The following is a 23,245-nucleotide window of genomic DNA, read 5'->3' as shown; positions in this document are numbered from 1 at the left end:
CATAAGGGTTGTTTGGACTGATATAAGGTGTACACTAGAACTAGTGACATCATACATCAGGCCAACTTCTCACATTGGTGAGCAGCGGTTGGGATCTGAGCTTGCTGTTGTAATACCATTGTAATCTTGAGATACTAAATTGAAAGATCACACCAGTTCATGCAGGGCTTCTTGAACTTTTGTGTCCCTGCAGTACGGGGACCTAAGGGACGTCCGAAGGGAGGTCTGGCAATCTGGGTTCGCCAGGATGTATTTCCAGGAGCTAACGCAGTTTTAACTACCTCAGATGATATCCAACTAGTTAGACTATCACTGGGCCCCCTTGGTGATTTGGACATCTTCAATCTGTATATGAGAGGCCCTAACAGGTTGGGCTCCCGGGTCTTGGCACACTTGGCTTCCCTCATAGATCAGCACTCAGGTGGGAGGGGAGTGCTTGTCGCTGGTGATCCGAATGTCACCTTCGAACCACTCTTGGACCCCGATCATGGGTGGGGCGTCGACCCTGTGGAAGACCAACTTTGGGGAGTACCGGAGCTTGACCTTAAACCCATAAAAAGGTGGTCTGAGACAATCTTGCAGGTCAATGCTCTCTGCTACGAGTATGGCTTGAGGGCTCTGAATGGTAGGACTTTAGGTGACAAATCAGGGGCCAATACATTTGATAATGGACGCCACTCTAGTAGGATCGATTACGTTCTATGCAGTCTGAAATTGTGGCGTTTTGTCCTAGATATGGTGGTTGAGGTTAGAGCTGAGAGCAATCACAACCCTATCTGTGTTACCCACCAATGGTGGATTAGTAATTGCCCAGTAGCTGAGGCCATGGATTCAAGGCCGCCTGAAGTTGTCCCTACAAACGATATGCGCAGGCTCAAGTGGCGCGAACTTAAGCTAAACCACTTGGTTACTGCTGATATAGACAACAAATTAGCTGATGCTATATTGGAGCTCGAGGGTATGCGGACCCCAGAGTCAGGCTGTAAAGCAATCACCGAACTTCACGATAAGCTGTTTGATGATATAGGCTCGCATTTTATGAAGGCCAGGAGGAAACCTAATAAGTTCCCACCCAAGAGTATTAGATGGTACGATGATGCCTGTAGGCAATCTAGGGTCAACTTGGCCACTGCCCTCTCTAGTGGACTCAATGATTCTGTTCGTCGAGCTAGATCGCTGTATAAAACAGCTGTAAAAACGGCCAAAAGGAACTGGGATGAACAACATTGGCTTGATTTAAAAGGGGCATGCTGCAACAAAGACTCCCGGTTATTTTGGAATATCATTAAGTGGGGCAGGGGTGGGCGACCCGATAGCCCTTCGAATTACGTTTCTCAGTCGGAGTGGGTCAAATATTTTAAACCCCAATACGCCTATAACGCCTTGTTCAACTTTGCCTGGGTCCCAATTTATGCTCCTTTTTTACATGGTCCCTTTTGTATCCAAGATGCTCTGAAGGATCTGGGTTCTGTTACTAGTGGCCGCGCCCCAGGACCAGATAGGGTTCCTCCCGATGTTTTTCTTCATAACAAAGATAGCTGGAGCAAGTATGTTACTCTCTTGGCCAATGCCCTGGCCGTAGGTGCTCCTGTTCCCAAATCATGGGGGGGGGGGGGGCTGTCATAATCCCTGTATTTAAGAAGGGCGACAAGGCACTCCCATGCAACTACAGGCCAATTAGTCTGATAGATTCCATACAGAAGGTGATTGGGAGGATGGTCCTGAACCAGATACAGGAGTGGATTGATGATAACAACATTCTGTCCCCCTTCCAAGCAGGATTCCGCAAATCAACAGCACAGTAGACCAGGTTTTCCGCTTTGTTCAACTCCATTGGCGGGTGGTGACGCTGGGCAAAGGCAGCCTCTACGCAGCTTTCGTGGATCTGAGAGCTGCCTTTGACCTTGTGCCTCGTCTACGGTTGTGGGCAGTTCTGGAAAAGCTTGGTCTCCCTAAAGAAATCCTGACATTGGCCATGCGATTGCACGAGTCCAACATGCCAGGATCCAATGGGGTGGGCCAGGTGAGGTTACCCCTGAGTTCCCAGTTGGCGTGGTGTGCGACAAGGCTGTACCATGGCTCCCACGCTCTTCTCATTGTATATTAATGGGATAGTTGATCTTATGCTCTCTGCAAATATTGATGCCCCAAGGTTGGCTGGAGTTAACATCCCTATATTAATGTTTGCAGACGATACGCTTATCGTATCCAAAACGTCAAGTGGTCTGCAAAAAGCTTTGTGCCTGTTCGATGACTTTTGCCTTGATTACGGCCTGGAGGTTAACGTGGCAAAAACAAAATTCATGGCCTTTAACCCCCATGCTAGCTTTCGAGGAAAAAAGGTATCTATGAACGGCCAATTTTTGGAGATGGTAACCAACTTCACGTACCTTGGCATTCAAATAGCGAATGACAACAAATGGCGCAAACATATCGAAATGGCCACCCTGCGATTTAAACAACTTACCGGCGCCATCAGCAGGGAATTTAGCAAGTCATTCACTAAACCAATCAGCCCAGTCCTGCAAGTCTATGAAGCTAAGGCTCTAAGTTCTGCACTATACGGGGCGGAGCTTTGGGATTTTGACCAGTTAGCCCTTCTATCTAGTGTAGAAAATAAGTTCTTTCGGAGTATAACTGGTCTCCCCCAGAGTACTCCATTGATCCCACTTAGATATGACCTAGGAAGGAGGTCCATTTTGGACATTGCAAAGCTCCGACCGGTTCTATACTGGCGGAGACTCTGGACTACCCCTGAGCTCTCCCATTACGCCAACTGTCTTATGGACATTATAAAAACTGATGTCTTCCATAAAATTGTATGGTTAAAGAGCTTACATGAGACGTTGAAAGGAATGGGTATGGAGGTGTTATGGTCTGACCCAGTGACAGCCCTGTTTCCATCAAAGAGTTCTCTCAAAAAGGCATACTGGGATAGAGTAGACCTTCAGGTACTGAATAGAGCTTCAGGGATGTCCGGTCACTTCCTAGAGGCCAAAATTGTCCCTGCCTTAGAATCATACTGGGACTTGGTTACCAATGTTAGCGATAGGAAACTTTATTTCCAGTTTCGAGCTGGGTCTCTACCCCTTAGATCTTTGACAGGGAGGTGGGACAGGAAATCGCAGGAATCATGCCTTGCATGTGGGGCTAAATCCGAAACAACTGCTCATTTTTTGTTTGCCTGTCCGGCATTTATTTCTCCAAGATGTGTTTGGCTTTCCCCCATGTGCAAGACACTTGGTACCAGGAGCAGTGTTGTGGCACTACGAATTCTGCGCACTAGCTCTTTAACAATTGTTTCTGTGGCCCTAGCTAAATACTTGGGCTGGGCTTGGTCTATACGGAGAAAAGTGACCAAGAAAACCCTAGAGGACCAACAAAGGAATATGGGGCATGGGCCACTTATGTGTATTGCGCCTGAACTTTCAGCTTAGTGATCTAGAAAGCACAATTGACAGTGCGCTTCTCCACTATTTTTAGATCTATTCATCAGTACACTGATTTATTTAATGCTTTTCTTAACTGTCTTTTTTAATGTATTTATTGATGTATGGTATTAATGAGGGCGCAAATTTGTGCTCCTGTTTTTATGTTTGTGTCTTTTATGATTCATTTTAAATCGAATAAAGACTGATGATGAAGATCACACAGATATTGTTTAGGTACATATAACATAGATTATAATACTTAAGTCCTACTGGACTTAGTGGTTGTAGGTTGAAGGGAGTAACACACCCTGACTAAAACTACCAGAGAGGTTTAGTAGAAACAACTAGTGTGGGTAGGTGCACACACCACACCCTCACTAGATCATGTCTCTGGGAGGAGATCAAGTAGATGCTCTCAGGAGGGGCAGGTCTGAAAAAGACCCCCTCTAGATATGATACCCTAACTTTTCAGGAGATGAGACAACTGTGTACCTCCAGAAAGTTAAAACAGGGTGCAAACCCTACCCTCCTTCAGCTAGTGCAACTCCTAGAGGAATATGATACCCTTAGGGCCTCACAGGCTAGTACCCTAGGTACAAAGGAGGGTCTACCCACCACAGATGAGTCAGATGGGACTTCAGATGAAGAGGTAGACAGCCAGGGCCAAGTAGGAAGACTTAGCCAGGCTAACCTAAGCTTACATGGGAGTTTGCATGGGGTCCCCCATACAGACCCCCAAGTGGGCTTAACCAGAGAATCCATCCACTCCCATGTCTCTAGCATCTCTAGTGCCTCTTCTCACAGGGGAATGACTTCCCCCAGGAGAAAAGAGCATGAAGCCAGAATGAGGGAAGCTAATCTGAGGATTGAGAGGGAAGAACTTGCCCTTGCCAAGGAGAAGCTTGCTCTGGCTAGAGAGCAAAAGTTAAGTGGGTTAGAACCCACTGGTGGCAGCAATATCCCTAAGGATAGAGACAGGCACTATGATAATAGAAACCTGAGCAAGATTGTCCCTCCCTATAAGTGTGGGGATGACATCCACAAATGGATAACTGCTTTGGAGAGAGCTTGCAAAGTACAGCAGGTACCCCAAGTCAGTGGGCAGCTATCTTGTGGCTCTCCTTCTCTGAGAAAGGTAGAGACAGGCTCCTCACAGTTAGTGATGAGAATGCAGACAATTACACTGTCCTGAAGAGTGCTCTAATTGATGGGTTTGGCCTAACCACTGAACAATACAGGTTGTTGTTCAGGGATACCCAGAAGACACAGACTCAGGACTGGACTGACTTTGTAGATTGTGCCACTAAGGCTATGGAAGGCTGGCTAGTGGGAAGTAAGGTTAAGGACTATACAGGATTGTATAATTTGATCATGAGAGAACAAATACTTAACAACTGTCAAAACCAGCTACTGCATCAACACCTGATTGATTCTGATCTGACTTCTCCCCAAGAATTGGGAAAGAAGGCAGATAGATGGGTCAGGACTAGAGTTAAGCAGAAAAACCAGAACCAGGGCGGTGATCAGAAAAAAGCAGACCAGAAGGGTAATGATCAGAAACAAAAAGACCAGAAGTCTTCACCAGGCCCCCAAAAGGCTCAGGGGGAGGGTGGTCCCAAAAAGGATAAAAAGAAAGATGGCCAAAAGAAACCATGGTGCAACTATTGTAAGTCCAACTCACATTGGTTTAGTGAGTGCACCAAAAAGGATAAGCCCCCAGCCACCATTGCCCCTAAGGCAACTGTACCCCCTAGTTCAGCTGTAAGTGGTGGTTCCCAGCAAAAGGGTGTAGTAGGGTTAACCCTGGGATCTGAGGAGGATTCTGGCCAAGTCAGGATACCTACTCAGGCTGTTCTGATCTGTGATGGGGACTTAGCTTTGTCCTCTACTGTAGGCCCCAGTAACCTGGGCAAGTACATACAGACTCCTTTTATTAACCAAAGAATGGCTCAGGCCTACAGGGACACTGGGGCTAGTGTCACAATGGTAACACCTGCCTTTGTGGACCCTGGACAGATCATACTAGGTGAGAATTACCTAGTGACCAACGCTAGCAATGCCACTACCTCCCATAGTGTGGCTATTGTTAACTTCTCCTGGGGAGGGGTAACTGGCCTCAAGAAAGTTGTTGTTAGTTCAGACCTTCCTGTAGAGTGTTTACTGGGCAATGATCTTGAAACTTCAGTTTGGTCTGAAGTGGAGTATAGGACCCATGCAGAAATGCTGGGGATAGATGCACATGTCCTTGCTGTGACCAGGTCACAGGCAAACAAGTGCACCACTGAACAAGTGCTGGATCCTGAAACTATGGACCAGTCACAACCCAAGAGAAAGAGCAGTAGGGTAAAGGCTGTGCCTTCCCCCCTGCCTCAGGCACTGGATCAGCCCTCACAGGAGGATGATTATGAGAGCCCTGAAGGAACTGTCCTAGAAGAACTTGAACCTGATCAGGTTGAGTTTCTTGGGACAGGGAGACCTTCAAGGGCAGATCTGAGGCAGGCTCAATTAGACTGCCCCTCTCTTCTTGAACCCCTCAGACAGCAGGCTGCTGCTGAGGCTGCAGGGAATGCTCAAGGTACCCATAGAGTGTATTGGGATGAAGGGCTACTGTATTCAGAGGCTAGAGACCCCAAGCCTGGTGCATCCAGGAGGTTGGTCATACCACTGAAGTTCAGAGGCTTCCTTCTTACCTTGGCCCATGATATTCCCCTTGCAGGACACTTAGGCCAGAACAAGACTTGGGACAGGCTTGTCCCTCACTTTCACTGGCCCCATATGTCAGAAGATACCAAGGAGTTTTGTCGCTCCTGTGTCACCTGCCAAGCCAGTGGCAAATCAGGTGGCACCACAAAGGCCCCCCTCATACCACTACCTGTGGTGGGAGTTCCCTTTGAAAGAGTGGGCATAGATATTGTAGGACCAATGGACCCACAAACAGCATCTGGGCACAGATTTATACTGGTGATAGTGGACCATGCCACCAGGTATCCAGAAGCTATTCCCCTGAAGACCACAACAGCTCCTGTTGTGGCAAGGGCCCTGCTTGGAGTATTCTCCAGAGTGGGCTTTCCAAAGGAGGTCATTTCTGACAGAGGTGCCAACTTCATGTCACGATACTTGACTGCAATGTGGAAGGAATGTGCTGTGAACTACAAGTTCACCACACCCTATCACCCACAGTGCAATGGGCTTGTTGAGAGATTCAACAAGACCCTAAAGGGAATGATAAAAGGTTTACCAGACAAGCTTAGGCGAAGATGGGACATCCTTTTACCCTGCCTTCTGTTTGCTTACAGAGAGGTCCCACAAAAGGGGGTTGGCTACAGCCCTTTTGAGCTTTTGTTTGTGCATCCTGTAAGAGGACCCCTATGTTTAGTAAGGGAAGGATGGGAGAGACCTCTCAGACAACCCAAACTTGATATAGTGGATTATGTACTTGGTCTCCGCTCCAGGATGGCAGAGTATATGAAGAAGGCTTCTAAAAACCTTGAGGCAAGCCAAGAACTCCAAAAAGCTTGGCATGACCAAAAGGCTGTGCTGACTGTTTACCAGCCAGGGCAGAAAGTGTGGGTGTTGGAGCCAGTGGCCCCAGCAGCCCTCCAAGACAAATGGTCTGGACCCCACACTATTGTTGAGAAAAAGGGAGAAGTCACCTACTTGGTGGACCTTGGGACTCCCAGAAGCCCCCACAGGGTGTTTCATGTCAACAGATTGAAGGCATATGTTGACAGGGCAGACATGGGCTTACTCATGGCTACAGATGAGGGGCAGGAGGAAGAGAGTGACCCTCTCCCAGACCTGTTGACTCAGAACCCTGATGATGGCTCAGTTGATGGTGTGGTCTTTTCTGACAGCCTCACTGTCCATCAGCAACAGGCCTTCCTTGATGAAGACGAAGACTGTCCAGAGCCCTTACCAGGCTGGGTTTTCCTCAACACCTTCGCCCCAGGGGAAGAAAACTCTCCTTCAGCCACCCTTTTTCTGGAAGAAATAGAGGATCCAGAGGCACTTTCTACCTCCGACAGAAGTAGGCGCCCTTCTCTATCCCTGAGGGTTTTCTGAGGGAAGGTCCGGCAGATCTTGCACTCCTTCACCTCATGATCCGGATAGAGGCAATAAATACATTTCTTCTGAGGGTCTTCAGAAAAAAGCCGAAGCTTTCCACAGGACTCACAAGGCCTGAAGAGGGATCTTTTTGAAGTTGACATCCTTAAAGATTCCAAAGTAGTAGAGAAAAACTTGAAGTAATGAGCAGAGCTCAGGGAGACTCCCTTCACACGACGTGCGGTAGAAAACCTGAGAGCCTGAGCCTTTGAGGAGAACATTCTGGTGGGTGCTGTCGCCTGATTGGCTGCAGTTTGGACTGGATATAATGACTGTGATAGTCATAGATGTGGAAGTTTTTTCCTTGTAGCTTAGGCTACTTTACTTCCTGGTTTCAGGTTACCAGGGTTTTTTGGTTGTTATATGCATAATTATTGCTTTTCTATGTACCGTGGGACTCCCACTCCGACGACGGGGAATGATTCAGGCATGTGAATCTATGAAAAACACCCCAAATACTGGAGAAATTGTGGAGTCTGCCCCTGACTGGGGTGGGATGGTCTGGGGGGTGTGGAGGGAAGTTATTGGGCAGGGGTGGAGGCAGAGCGGGAGTGTTAGTTTTGCCTCTGCCCTTATTGTTGTTACCCCTGTAGCCGCCTCTCTGGTAAACCCTAGTGAAGGTGGATTGGGTAGGGGCTTTATAGGAAGTGGAGGCACTGTCGGAGGAGTAGCCTCTGGAGGTGCTTCGAAAGGAAGAACGGCGAAAGGAGCGCCTGGGAGGGTGCGACTGTAGGGCTCCCATAGACTTTGCCGTATCGGTGTCCTTTTTCATTTTTTCCAGGGCAACGTCAACGTTTGGGCCAAACAGATGTTCCTGGTCAAAGGGGTGGTTGAGGATGGAAGCCTGCACCTCGGGTTTGAAACCCGAAATTCGTAGCCAGGCATGCCTACGGAGGAGGACGCTGGTGTTAATTGCCCTAGAGGCAGTGTTAGCTACATCGAGGGCGCAGCGAATGGAGGTGTTGGTGATGGTTTTACCCTCCTGGATTAGCTCATTGGCTCTATTCCTGTATTTGTCAGGGAGGTGTTGCATTATGGCTTCTAATTCGTCATAATGTGCCCTGTCATATCTTGCCAAAAGCGCTTGGGTGTTTGCAATGCGCCATATGTTGGCAGCCTGGGATGCAGTTCGCTTGCCAGAGGTGTCTAGTAGTTTGGACTCCTTATCAGGTGGTGGTGCCTCGCCTGATGCCGTTGAGTGTGCACGCTTCCTTGCAGTGGAGACTATTAGGGAGTCTAGTGGTGCGGGCCCTCTGATGTAGGTGGGGTCTGAAGGGGCGGCCTTATACTTCTTCTCGATGCGAGGGTTGATGACCCTGGCCCTGACCGGGTCTTTAAAGACCTCTGGCGCGTGCTTGACAACCCCCTTAAGCATGGGCAGAATGGATGTGGCCCTGTGTGTAGTGTCAAAAGTATCTAGGAGGAAGTCCTCCTCCACGGGGTCTGTATGGAGATCAACACCGTGGTAGTGTGCAGCCCTATGGAGCAGTTGGTTAAACCCCATAGTGTCTTCTGGGGGGGACGGTCTTGAAGGGTAAAGGTCGTCCTGCGGGACGTTAGGGACGTCTGGGATGTTGTAGTCGTCCCATGGGTCTGGGGAGCCTGTAGGAGTGGGTCCCCTGTGGGTTGGTCATGGGGTCCGTCCCCTGTGTCTTCGTAGACATCGTCATCATGCTCATCCGGAGAGGGTGTGGGGGAATGATGAGGTGGGGGAGGCGGAGGAGAGGGAGGAGGTGGAGGAGGAGCTGGAGGAGGAGCTGGAGGAGGAGGTGGAGGAGGGGGTGAAGGTAGTCTCAAAGGGGAGGTAGCAAAGTTTCTTCTCTTTGGAGGTGGAGCTGGGGCAGGCTTGTCCAGCGGTCTCTTTTTTGATGCTGAGCATCAAATGTCCAGTTTTAGGGTCTTTGACAAGTGTTTTTTGTAGTGAATCGGGCCGAAATAGTTCCTCTGTGAGGGGCCGATCCGTCGGTGCCGAAGGTGTCAGAGCAGTAGGTTTTTTAGTCTTGGAGTCGGCATCGGTTCGTTGTTTTGAACTGTGTGGCTTAGAAATGTCCGGTTGTTTCCTCGGTTCCGAGATGACTTTCGGCTTCGAGGTGTGGGTGTCGAGGGCTTTGGACTTTTTGCTCAGTTCCGGGGATGGTATCGGTACCAAGGAGCCAGTGCTTATCTTCGGTGCCGAGTACTTCGGTGTGGAGCTCGGCGCGGAGGAGGAGGCCATCTTCTTTTTCGGTGCCGGTGCGGAGGAGTGTTTCTCGGCACCGACAGCAGGCTGGCTTGAGCCCGAGCTGCCAGAAGGCTTGATGGGCTTCTTTACCGGGCCCGAAAGCGAGGTATGTGAAGCAGTGTCTTTGGTCATTCCTAGGCTGAGGGCGAAGGCGTGACCGAAGCCTTTTTCGATGCCGTCGAGGGTGGGGATCGATGTTAGTACTCACGCCCCTCTGTGCCGGAGTGATGTCCTCGACATCTGAGTTGTCGGCTTCGGAGGCGCTGACGAGGCCCTCTTCGGTGTGCTGGTCTTCGGGAAGATCGACGCTTCTCCGAAGTTGTCGTCGGGGATTGCAGTCGACGAGTGTGCCATGGTTCTCCTCGCCCTTCGGTCCCGAATGGTCTTTTTCGACCGGAAGGATTTGCAAGCCGGACAGTCTCGTGCCTCGTGTTCTGGGGAGAGGCAGAGGTTGCACACCTCATGGAGATCGGTGTGGGGAAACTTTGACCCACATCGAGGACACTTCTTAAATGGAGTACTTTCCATGAGCCAGGACCGGAGCTCAGGTAGGCCCGAAGGCCTTCGTCGACGACCGGAATTGAAGACTTTGAACGATGAGAGTCGCGTCGAGTGTTGGAGATCGCGATCGAAACAATACCACGGAAAGGGAAGGATTGCGCGCCGATCAGAAGAACTGAAAACGGTTCGGAACCGAAGCGCGAAGAACACATCCGAGCCCGATGGCGGAAAAAAACAGTCTGAGGATGGGGCCGAAGCCCATGCGCAGTATGATCCAAAGGAGGAGTCACATACCTCATGACTTCCAAAGACTTTCCAAGAAGTAAAACAACTGCAAACATCCGGGCCCAACACCAGATGGCGATCTATGCACAGTGTGTAATCTGCAGCTCATATGCCTCGAACACGTACTTACCTGAACAATGTTCTTCTGATGCTTAAACACATATAAAGATACTTTCTATTTTTATAAATTGGTGTGGATCTCCTTCTTGAGTCGAGTGTCTCATGTGTTGACCAATGAGTGTATTTTCAGATGTATTCTACTCCTCTATGATAAGCCTAAGGCTGCTCGACCACACTATCCCCTAACAGAGCACCTTGGGATTGCCACAGCAAGCCCCCTGTCCACTTATAAGGGAACACCTGGACTCTTTACACTGTATTTTTCATTTTGATATATCATATAAAGAGCTAGCTTCCTACAGAAATCATTACCATGGTGTGAGAAAGTGCCATCTGTCTTGCATGGTATGCCCCCACTTTTTGCTGAATTGCTGAATGTACTTTGACTGAGTGTGCCCTGGACTCCTGCCAATCATGTGCCCAGGGCCTATGTTCCTTCCCTAAACAAAAACCTCAAACTCAAATTGGCAAACCCTGGCCACATGTCAACCCCTGGTAAATGGTACCCTAGGTACCCAGGGCCTTGTGACCAGGGAAGGCCTCTATGGGCTGCAGCACCCATTGTGCCACCCTTAGAGGCCCTGTACCCTAACACACACACACTGCCCTTGCAGGCTGAGTATCTGGGTACAAGACAAAACAAAGAGTCGACATGGCACACATCCCTGTGTGCCATGCCCACCGCCTACACAGCCCTGGCATACATCAGCCACCCCTCTAGCTGGGTGACCTGGCTACCTTTTGGCTCTAAGCACCTGGGACTCCCATGAGCAGAGGCTCTGCTCAAACTCAGCATCTAATCCCTGGCATCAGCCCGGAACCGCAAACCCTGCTCACTCTGCACCCGCCAAGCCTGGCCTGTGCCGGAGTGAACAAAGACCACAAGGACGACCCCCCGGGGACTGTGACCCCGAGTCCGGCACCCAAGGACTTCCCTCGATGCTCCTGACAACGCCTGCAGCCTCAGAACTAGGTACCCCTCCAACCGCGATCAACAGTGGGTAAGATTTCCCGACACCAAAAGGCACCGCTGCACCCGGCCCCCTGCGGCCCCCTGTGCGCACCTCCTGGGTACCTACCTATCCTCCAACTACCCAACTTACCTCTCGAAGTGGTGGTGGCACCTGAAGAATCTTCGTCCCCGAGCTTGCAGTCTTTTTCCAAACCGGAGCTTTCCCATTGAAATCAATTGAGCGCCCGAAGGCTCAAAAGCACCCTGCACCCAGCCGCCCGAGTGGCCCTGGCAGTGTAACCTTTGCACCTATCTACTTCCCCATTTGCCCTGAGCAAGTGACCAGGAGCCCAGCTCCCACAGCCGCGTGGTCTGCTAGTCAGCAGCCAGCAACCAAGACCCCCCCTGCCTCCCATAGGATAACATTGGGCCTAACTCACTCTGCACCCGGCTGCCCCAGTGCCGCTGAGGGTGTAACAACTGTACCTACCTGACCCTGGGAGACCCCTGAGTCTGTGCCCAGAACCTTAACTTTGCCAGTCGAGTACTTACCTGAAAGCAGATAACTCAATTTTCTCCTTAGGGTAACATTGACTGGTTTCTTCTGAAATTTCTTCTAAGTGTGGAGTTTTCAAAACTTAAAATATTCACCAAAAATCAGCTGAGTAACGAAAATGAAAATACTCACCTGCTATTAGGTGAGATCCCAGTGCTGGATCTTGGTACCCATTACTGACCCTGAAACATATTCACAACCGTACTTACCAGTAACCCAATTTTCTTACATAGGAAATCATTGACTGTTTTTCTGTGAAATTTCTTCTGTCGATTTTTGCAAACTTCAAATATTCTTTAAAAATCGTACAAACTGTGAAAACGTAATTACTTACCTGTTTTAGATAGAGGTCCCAGTACTGAGTCTAGGCACCCAGTACTGGATTACAAAAGTAACGAGAACATACTATACCTGCAACTTGAATTTTCTTCCATAGGGAATCATTGACTGTTTTCTATTAAATTTCTTCTGTGTCAACTTTTAAAATAGCAAAATATTGCCTAAAAATCATAACAGCAACTAAGTCGACTTTTATCACTTGTTTCTAAGAACCGACCCAGGACTGAATCTAGGATCCAGTCCTGGAATTACAAAAGTAATCCTGAAAGTAATCTATTGCAAATAACTTAAAACTTCCATTGAACTCAATGCATTATTGTGTTTAAAATTGTGTTGCCTATTGCAACAACCTGTAACTTTCTACAAAAGCCAATTGCATATTGCAAAAGTATTTACCTAAAGCATCTCATTCTGAGAAAGTATATTTTGATACCTATTGTTGGTTCTAAAATAAAACAAACATATATTTTTTTTATATAAACCATTGGCCTAGAGTTCCGTTATTGAGTGTGTGAGACCATTTTCTGGATGAGTGTGTGCAACAAATGCTTTACACTGTCATCTGATACTGTCTTACTGCTCGACCAAGCTACCACTTTAGAGAGTAAGGTTATATCTAACTTTAGCCTCTGCCAAACCTCTGGGGACTGTGGACTCTGTACACACTGTACCTATTAGGGAACAGTATATACAGAGCCACTTTCTCACACATGGTATTCATTTGCCTGGCTTTCAGGGGAGGCAGGCGGATTAGACTTAACGGACATACCCAAGACGGTGAACTGGTATTAAGTTAAATATATATAAAAAAGAATATACACATTTGTAAGTAGATAATAAATATATGCATTTATTTGACATGAATATTTAATATAAAACTATTTCTATCAATTTATTATACATTTTTATTAAACATTTTTACTTTCCCTATTTTTTATTAATGGGAGACTCCACAGTCAGGTTTGAGCTCTCCCTATTGTAAAGTATGGGACATTTTAATTTGTTTTAATTAAAGTTTATAATAAATTAGTAAGAATATGTTTATGTTAAATATTAATGTAAATTAATTTTATATATTCATTTTAAATGTAGGACAAAATAGAAAATGCTACAACACTATTGACTTGTTTAAAATGTATTAAAAGTAGAACATTTGTTAAAATATTTTATAATTAAACAATAAATGTTTTTTTTAGATTTTATTTAAAACATTAAATTATATATATTTATATTTGTAACTATTTTAAATAATTGTACTTTATATTTGACATTATTTCATATGGGGTTTTATGTGAGCGTGTTGCTTGCAGTACAAGTGGTTGACAATGTGTGGTGCTGGACTTGGGTACTGTTTGTTTCTGAAGTGGAGACGTGTAAGTCCACACTTTTAAGTAACTTTACATTCGGATTTTGTGAATAGCCAAATGTAGTATAATTACTCAAAAGAGTAAACTTGCACATATAAATTATTCAAAGTGTTACTTACCATTACAAATAGCCTCATAAAAGCCTTATTTAAGGTTTGGTGGAGCGTGAGGAATGTCATAAGTCCTGACCTAGCAGTCTTTCTGACACATGACCGCTAGGTGACAGTGACAATTATATCCACCTTACTGACGACTACTCTTACTCGTTTTCCCTGCCCATGTTTGCCATGTAAGGAATGGCAGAAATGGGCAGTGAGACTTTTATGCTCTCTTGCATTAAGGCTATTTACTTTTTGCTCCCAAAACAAAAATCTAACTCCTGCTTCAATCCTTAAGACATTGTTGAAGTGGTCTCTTTTTCTGTCGAGCTTTTGGCACAGTGGAAATGCAAGACACTGTGCAGCCCAGTTGGGAAGACTCTAACTCTTCCGGGGGAACTTGACTGCTAGAAGAAGATGGACTTTCTATTGGATAGACAATAGCCTCACCGATGAAGGACACATGTTTCCTATGAAATGTTTGGTGTCACACCTAGGGAATGTAATGCTTGAACTGGGACATGCGTTAACTCTGAGTAGCTGATCTGGATCCCCAGGGTTTGAAGAAATGAAGCTGCGTTCTGAAAGTCTAGTCTGGCGTTTTGGAAATAATGTACCTTTACTGGACAATTGTCAATGTATGGGTAACTGGAAATGTGTTTCTTTCTCTGATGTCTTGCCGCGTTGCCTTGTATTATAAAAAAATGTGCCTGATGCTTTGATGTTGAAAGGCAGATCCTTGTATTGGTAGTGGTGTTTTCCTACCACAAAGTGCAGTAGCATCTTGTGTTATTTTGCAGCTTTAATGTGGAAGTGTGTGTTCACAGGTTAATGGAGTATATCCAATGTCCATTTTGTGATTTGGGTAGATCTAGTGTACACTAACCTTGTGAGTGAAGTTTGCTCACTTGTTGGCAGTATTTAGACCTAGAATGGGTCTGGATTCTATTCATGTTTTGGACCTTGCTTTTCAAAATTAAGTAACTTGAGTACAGACACCTTTGCCTCGCTGGTTCGATGCAACTGGTTCCACAATGTGTGTTTTTGCAAAGAAATGGGGGTTCTGCTTTAAGAAAGTCCGGATTGAACTTGACTGGCTTTTTAAGTGTAATAGCAGACAAAGTCATTTGAAGGGTAAGGCATAGGTTTTTTGAGAATATTCACCATACATCTACCTCTGGTAATGGATTGCCCTGCTCTGAGGTGACTGATTACACTTCCACCAACTGGAGTGCAGTACAGAGTAGGATAAGGAAGGGCATCATAGTTTTTGGGGGGGGCAGGATGTTTGTCTACTGCTGAGGATTCACAGTGGGCTGGTCTCTTCTGCCATAGAATGCTCTCAATTGCTGGTAGATGAGTTAATTCTCTTTCAGACTCCAAGAAGGCCTTGCCTCTCAAATATCACACTCCTCAAGAGTGTAACTATAAGGAAAGTAAACAATGCACAGGACATGTTCATCGTTCCCTGGCTTGCTCTTGTTGAAGGAGGGCCATTTAGATAGGAGAGCTGGCCTAGTCACCGAAAGACAGATGAGAAAGATAATGGAAGGAAAAAGTATGAAAATTCATTTTATGAACATAAAACTTGAAATGTGCTTTAAGAGGATGGGAAAAGCAAAACATGTTTATGAACACATTCTGTTAAGTGAAAACAGTAAAGTCCTGGAATCCTTGCTCAATAGAGTAAAACATTACCTTAGAGCTACTGGATTCCAGAACTCCAGAACAGCATGCAGACTTGAAGTGACTTTGTCTAATACACCTCGGTGAGGATTTAACCTGTATAGCCATTTCCTTTGTTTTATCATTTTAAATGAACCATTTAAAAACTCTGACTAAACTTAGTTGTTTATATAAACAAGTGTCTACTTTGGATTTTAGATAGTAAATAAAGTCTCATCGTGTTATTTTTACATAAACAATATGCTTCTGAAAACGTGTGTCTATTAAGAAAAAAGCGATCATAAATACGAGGCATATTCTTTGTATATGAATATCAATCCTATGAAGGACAATTTAAAACCTACTTTAGCTATTGAAGCTAAAGTAAATGAAAAACATAAACAGTAAACCATTTATGGGACCAAATGTCCCAAATGAAGAAGCTAATATTTATTTTATAAATTATACGTTTCATTCAGAGGGCCCATCAAGCAATGACCCTCTAGCTTCGGTGCCGCTACCCGGAGAAGCGCTGAAACGCTGCGCCCAGATTCTGCTGAAACTTTTTTTAAATTGTACTGTAAAATTGTACTGCTGCCGTATTTTTAAGTGATTACATCTTAAAAGAATAACCTCACCTCGCAAGCATCGCTCGGCTCCCTCCTAGCACACCCCTCGGCCTTAGCCAATCACGCCGGGTGGGGGAGGAGTTGGAGGCGGGGAAGGGCTTTAAATGTTCCACACAGCGCGGGAGCGCCAGCGGCGCGCCAAAGGCACGCCCGTCTGCGCCCGTCCGCGTCAGGACGGGACCAGGGGCCAGCACCTCAGCTCAAATCCTCACCTACTCCACGGAGGAACTAAGAATTTTACATCAGGGGACTTTGCACTCTGTCCTGCCATCTATGCACGCCTCCAACATACAGGACTCCTCCAAAGGCAGAGCAAACCCCTAGGGCTCCCGCATGCCACCCACTGCCAGGGTCACACATCTAGCCCTACGCAGGTGAAGAACACCACTCTATTGATACACTACCTTAACACCCGCTCCCTCGTCAAACACCAGATAGATATCTTCCTGCTCCTTCTATCAGATAAGCCTGATATCCTTTTTATCACTGAGACATGGTTAAACCTTGACTCTACCCCCAATATTCTGGCTGCTCTTCCCGAGGATTATTACATCTTACATGTCAATCGGTCCCCAGGAAAAGCGGGTGGTGGTGTAGCTGCCATCATCCACAAAGACCATACGTTCACCTCTATGACCCCCCCTTAATCTCCCCGCCGCGGATAACATTATTATCAAACTTGACTCCAGTGCAGGGCCACTCATCTGTGTCTTGATATACAGACCTCCACAGCATATGCCATCATTCCCCTCTCACTGAGTGAGCAGATGGCCAATCTGGTCATGGACTCTGCTAATATACTTCTATTAGGCGACCTTAACTACTGGTGCAACGATGAATCCGGCGGACCCCATGCCACCGAACTGATGGAACTCCTTTCTAACCTTAACCTCATCCAGCATATCACCTCAGCCACACACATTAAAGGTCACACTCTAGACCAGGTGTGGACAACCCATCTCACGGTCTCCAAACCCTCAATATCTCTGTGTATCTGGTCTGATCACCACTTAATTAAATTCACCCTCTCCATTCCCATCTGTAACAAGCCCCCTGCCATGGAGGGAGGCATGATTAGGAAATGGAACTCTATTAATAAACAGGATTTCTTAGACAGCTTAGCTAGCTCCACCCCCGTAGTCGACCCAGATGTGGACATCGCTGAAGCTAACATCTCTGCCTGGCTACTGGTAGCCAGCAATAAACACGTCCCACTCAAAAAACTCAAATTCGCTCGCCGCTCTGAAGCCCAGAAATGGTTTTCGCCTGAGCTCAGGGCCCAAAAACTAGACCTTCGCCAAAATGAGAGAAATGGAGACTAACGTACACCCCGGGAGGAAAACGTTCTTACTCTACCGCCCGCCAAAACTATAAAAATGCCATTCTCTCAGCCAATGCCGCCTACTTCTCGGCAAAAATTCACTGAGTCGAATAATAAATCCAAGGACATTTTCACCATAGTGAACGAGTTATCTAACGCTGAGAGAATCCTTCCCAAGCCCGTGGCCACCAAGACCTGTGTGACTCCTTGAACAAATACTTCCTGGAAAAAATTGTTAACATCAAAGCCAGTATCTCTACCTCCTGCCCCAAGGAGGATCCCCCGGTCACTATATTCAACTCTCGCACCCTTGACAGTTTTCGACTCATATATGCTCAGTCCTTGCAGGCTCTACTGGCAAGGGTGAAGTCTGGCTCACCTAGGGACTGCTGTCCCCCGCACATTCTGAAGGACGCATTTTCGGTCCTTTCTCCCCCTATCCTGACCTTCCTAAACGAATCCTTATCCCAGGGCAGGGTCCCCAAAGCGTTCAAGGATGCTGTTGTAGTCCCCCTCCTAAAAAAACAAGGGGCTGACCCCCAAAATCTCTCCAACTACCGGCCCATCTCTCTGCTTCCTTATCTGGCAAAGGTCCTTGAAGCTCACGTAGCAACGTGGCTTTCTAACTTTATTGAACCGTCTGACTACTTAGACCCGCATCAAGCAGGGTTTCGCACTGCTCACTCCACTGAGACAGTAATCCTTGCAGTACTGGATGCCCTTCGTAAAAATTCTGATAAAAGAATCGCCCAGGCCCTGGTCCTTCTAGACCTCTCGGCCGCGTTTGACACGGTCAACCATTCCACATTAATGGACCGTGTCAAACAGCCCGGCATCCGCAACTCAGCTCACAGTTGGATCAGGTCCTTCGTCAGCAACCGCACCCAAGCAGTGCGTTTAGCCCCTTTCACTGCCCCTAGGCTTCCCATAACATATGGGGTCCCTCAGGGCTCCCCACTATCCCCTTTACTGTTTAACTTATATCTGATACCTCTGATTCAGTCCCTGAAGTTAAACCCTGGTAAGACCGAGCTAGTTTTGAATGGACACAGCCAAAATCTTTGGGGCCCTCACTATTGGCCTACAGAACTTGGCGCTCCTCCTACCCCATCCTCCTCAGTCAAAAGTCTAGGGGTTATCATCAATAATGATCTTTCTCTAAAGACCCAGGTAGGCGCGGTTGTGTCCTCCTGCTTCTTCCAGCTCCGCAGGATCAGGAAGATCAGGCGCATGTTCACCCATTCGGCCCTGATTCAGGTTGCGATAGCCCTGGTACTGTCACGCCTGGACTATGCCAACTCTATATACCTGGGCCTCCCGCTCTTCCTCAATAATCGCCTCCAATTGGTCCAAAACCAGGCGGCCAGATTGATCCATCTGCAACCGCAATGGCAATCTGCTAGGCCTCTGCTAAAAAACCTCCACTGGCTCCCCATCCCCCAACGCACTGCGTTTAAGACGGCCTGCATCATCTTCAAGTCCCTTCATGGCCGCAGCCCTAAATTCATCAGTTGCCTTCTTCCGAGGTACATCCTCTCCCGCACACTCCGCTCTGCCAACCTTCAACTCCTAGCTGTCCCTTCTTTTAAGCTTCTCCGTCAGGGCGGACGCAGGTTTGAGACTCTGGCTTCCAGATTATGGAATTCCCTCCCGTTGGAAATCCGCTCCTGCAATAACCTCCCAAGCTTCAGGAAAATGCTTAAAACATGGCTATTCACTCAGGCCCATAACTAACGCCTCCCTGGTCCCAGCACACGCTAGAGCTAGCGCCATGAAACCTTCCGGTGTACGTGCGCTCTATAAGAAATTATTAACATAACATAACCTTTATTTCAGACCTAACTGGTTTAAAATTGGCCATGTCATGTAAGCATTCTATCGTCCTTGCAGCTTATTTAAACGGAGGCAATATTGTATTTAATTAATTAATGAATTTACCTTATCCTTCTACAGACTGGCGAAGTGTGTTTTTTTCTTGTGAGATTTCTTTTGTTTGTAATGAAGCTGATTTTAAGTTGACGAAGTGACACAGGTGTTCAGTTGCAGAGAGAGGACAGCAGTGTAGGCTCAATTCAGAAATATCAATTAACAAAGCCTGTAAGGATAACATGCCATAGGTTAATCGAGAACATCTCATAACACCACACAATAGGGCAATGCATTCTGTACATATCTTGTCCTGTTTGTCTGAAATCCAGGGCATCCAATGAAAATGTTCTGCAATTTGCGAAGTCGAGCATCTGTTCATGTTAATCTATGTTTAGTTCACCTTATCCAACCCAGTATATTTTCTGATGTTTGACTAGTGTTTTTGCTGCTGTTACTAGACAATCAGCAGTAGTTATGGGGAAATTAATACTGTGATGGGAATGGGGAAATTACAACTGGTTGGGAAACTCTTAAGACCATTTACAGCGAAAGTCCATATCTCTTTAAAGTTGATTAAATTGTCACACTGATATCTATAATACATTTTCTAGTTGACTCTCTATTATACATCTATGTCCTACTTTGTGAAGCTAACAAGAAATAATGTGTAGCGGTACCTGTACTGTCTTCCATGATTGACTTCCCTAGGTTAGTTTTCTCATCTGTCTAGAGCAGAAAATGAACTGTCCAAATGCACTGATCATGGATTTGAGGTGTCATGAATTTTAATGATATAGCCCAGTCCCATGTTACTCTCCTCCATCATTTTAGCAGTTGTTAAATATTTTAACATTGTCCTCAGTGAAGATTAGAAGACAGGTGAATTTTGGCACAGAAGGAAACAAACACACTTCACAGATTGTGGATTGGGAATTTCTTTAAACCAATATTACCGTCGTGTTGCACCTAAAGATCCCCTTGCTTGGGAGAATTAGCTTCCTTTCCACCATATACAATAGAATGAAACACATTATTTTCTAACAATCCTGAAAAGTGTTTTCTTGCTCTCGTTTGTCACCTCTTTAGTGGTTTCTGCAGAAGTGGAAATGACAGCCTATGCTCTGCTCACATACACACTTATGGGGGATGTTGTTTCGGCGCTGCCTGTTGTTAAATGGCTCTCTCAGCAAAGAAATGCCCTTGGGGGCTTCTCGTCCACACAGGTAATCAAAGCAAAAAATCCAACAATGTGCCTGCTTTCTGTAATGGCATAAATGTACATAGTTTGGTGATGTCTGTGCTTTATCCAAGTATCAGAAAATGTCCTGATCCCTCTATCGCATAAAGTGCACAGGTATTTTATCAAGTGTAATATGCAGAGCAAATACATTTTCCTGCAGAAGGCAAATGAAGAAATGGAGCATAAAAAATGTGGAGGTTTTTTACAAGACAGACTGAGTTCAACTAAACCATTTTGATGTACAAAAGCAATGGAGATGGTAGAATGTTCATTTGCAGCTTACAAAACAGAAAAACCGATAATGCTGCTGGGGGGTTTCTCTTAGTAGCAGCTAATTTTGTCTGATGGCGCTGGGATCAACAGGACAAGGGCAGCCTAAAAGTGACTCCTCAGCACTATATGCTGTTAGAGTCTACCGCTCGGCTTTGCGATGCGGTAACTAATGTCCCCCAGTCTATTTCCACAAAAGGAGACTACAGACTTTTAAGTGCAACAGTCTGAATATACGCTTTACAAGCAACAACGTCCTCTTATCAGACGGAGCTCAGAATTATACAGAGCCAGCACGCCATATACTCTACAGGCGCGTGTCTTTAAGATTAAGATTTACCTGCTGTAGGTCCCACGTCACAGCCAAAATACTGCTGCCGATACACACGATTTATTTTCCTACTACAGAATTCAGGGGTCAACTGTTTTAAATACATTTCAGTCCTGAAGATGGTCTCTTCGACGAAAGCCTAGAGACCGAAACGTCGACCTGCACACTTCTTTCCCAAATATATATTTTTGACTGTGATTGTGAAAAAGTGTTTACAATTGCAACAGTGTAGGTTGAAATATCAGTTTGGTGCCTTCTTGTTTCATTGTATGTATTATTTTCAAGTACCCTTGATGAAATCTCAAGATAAAATTGATTATTTTTATATACACCTGTGTTCTTGCTGATTATTTGATATATATCTTTTAAAATATATCTACTCTGAGATCTATTTCCAAGTATAAAGAAACTTTGTTGTTAGAAAGAGTAAATTATAGAAATTAATTGGCAAGCAAATATTAAATCTTGCCCACAACTGCGATTGTGAATAACTTAACTAAGTACTGTAATAAATCCCTTGAAGGCATATTTACCCGTTCATTTACTTTGCCCGAGCCCTCAAGGGTAGATTGGGTTGCCCATTACACTTACCAATCTCTAACAGTGGACCACCACCAGAAAAGGAAAGCAAACGAATGGACATGGTGGGCAGGAAGAATGAAAAGGAGGCAGTGATGCAGTGGCGCATCACAAACTATAATGCCCTACTAAACAGATACGGACACCAGCAATGGGATGAGATCGAAGAACTCATCAACAAACTCCCTGAGAAGGACAAAAAGAGAGATAAATCTATTGTCGAAGAAGGCAGAAACATCGCTAACACATGCCTTAAATCTGCACTGAATGCAGCAGACACTGGGAGCAGGCAAATGTGGACATGTACAACCTTGAGAAGACATGCCTGGCTAAGAATTTCTGGATTTAAGCAGGAGGTTCAAACCTCCATCATTAACTGACCTTTCACAGGGGAGGCACTATTTGGGAAGGAGGTGGACAAATCACTCCAACAAATAAAGAAGGATAATGAGACTGCAAGGGCAATGGGAGAACCTACAGCAAAGAGGAACCTTCAAAAGAGGTGGGTTTAACAGCAGAAAACCCACAGGAAGACGAACATTTGCACAGGGTCAGCAAATGTCGCACCAACAGCAACAAGGCCAGGGAAGTGGGCAACAAACAAGCCAACAAACAGGATACCAAGGTTGGCAGCAACAGCCCAAGCAGACTTTCGAGGTAGAGGCAGAGGCCAAACCTCAAGAGGAAGAGGAAATGGCTCTAATTGACTCCGACACGGACAAAGACCCACACACAACACCAGTGGGAGGACGTATTACACAATACCAGCATCAGAGGAGAAAAATCACCACAGACAAATGGATTTTAAATTTGGCAAAATACGGGTATTGCATAGAACTAACAAAAACACCACCTGCAAACCCACCAAGAAAAAAGAAGTTCATCAAATCAGAACTCAAACAGAAACAGTTAGATGCAAAAATCAAAGACCTTCAAAAACAAGCAATAGAATTAGTACCAAGAGAAGAACTCTTCAAAGGAAATTACTCACCGTATTTCCTGGTTCCAAAACAGGATTTATCACTAAGACCAATCCTGCACCTAAGGTTCATAAACAAATTCATTTTAACTCAACACTTCAAGATGACTACTCTACAAGAAATAATCCCACAAATTTAAAAAGGGGATTGCATGGCAACAATAGACCTCAAGGACGCCTATCTGCACACACCTATGAACAAAAAACACAGAACATATCTCAGGTTTCTGCACAACGGAACACACTACCAGTTCAAGGTACTACCATTCGGGATAAAATCTGCACCACGTGCTTTTACACCTGAGAAGAGAGGGAATGCACGTCTACCCCTACCTGGATGACTGGCTCATAAAGGCAAGCACAAAGCAAGGATGTCTCAGCCACGTTC

The 23,245-nt window shown here is 46.0% G+C and overlaps 1 protein-coding gene across 2 annotated transcripts in view; it reads left to right on the top strand.

The window, feature by feature from the left end:
- The window catches only part of CPAMD8 (C3 and PZP like alpha-2-macroglobulin domain containing 8), a 1,045,838-nt gene that overhangs the window by 527,642 nt on the left and 494,951 nt on the right, over window positions 1-23,245 (top strand). For both annotated transcript variants that reach the window (XM_085640012.1, XM_085640011.1), the window contains exon 32: window positions 20,545-20,681. In XM_085640012.1, coding sequence (XP_085496138.1) covers window positions 20,545-20,681 — 137 coding nt within the window. The remainder of the gene's footprint in view (window positions 1-20,544; window positions 20,682-23,245) is intronic.

This window comes from Triturus cristatus, chromosome 12, assembly GCF_964204655.1.
Source record: "Triturus cristatus chromosome 12, aTriCri1.1, whole genome shotgun sequence".
Taxonomy (NCBI): Eukaryota; Metazoa; Chordata; class Amphibia; order Caudata; family Salamandridae; genus Triturus; species Triturus cristatus.
Note: the sequence above shows the minus strand (reverse complement) of the source record. Positions and strands in the feature narration are given on the sequence as shown.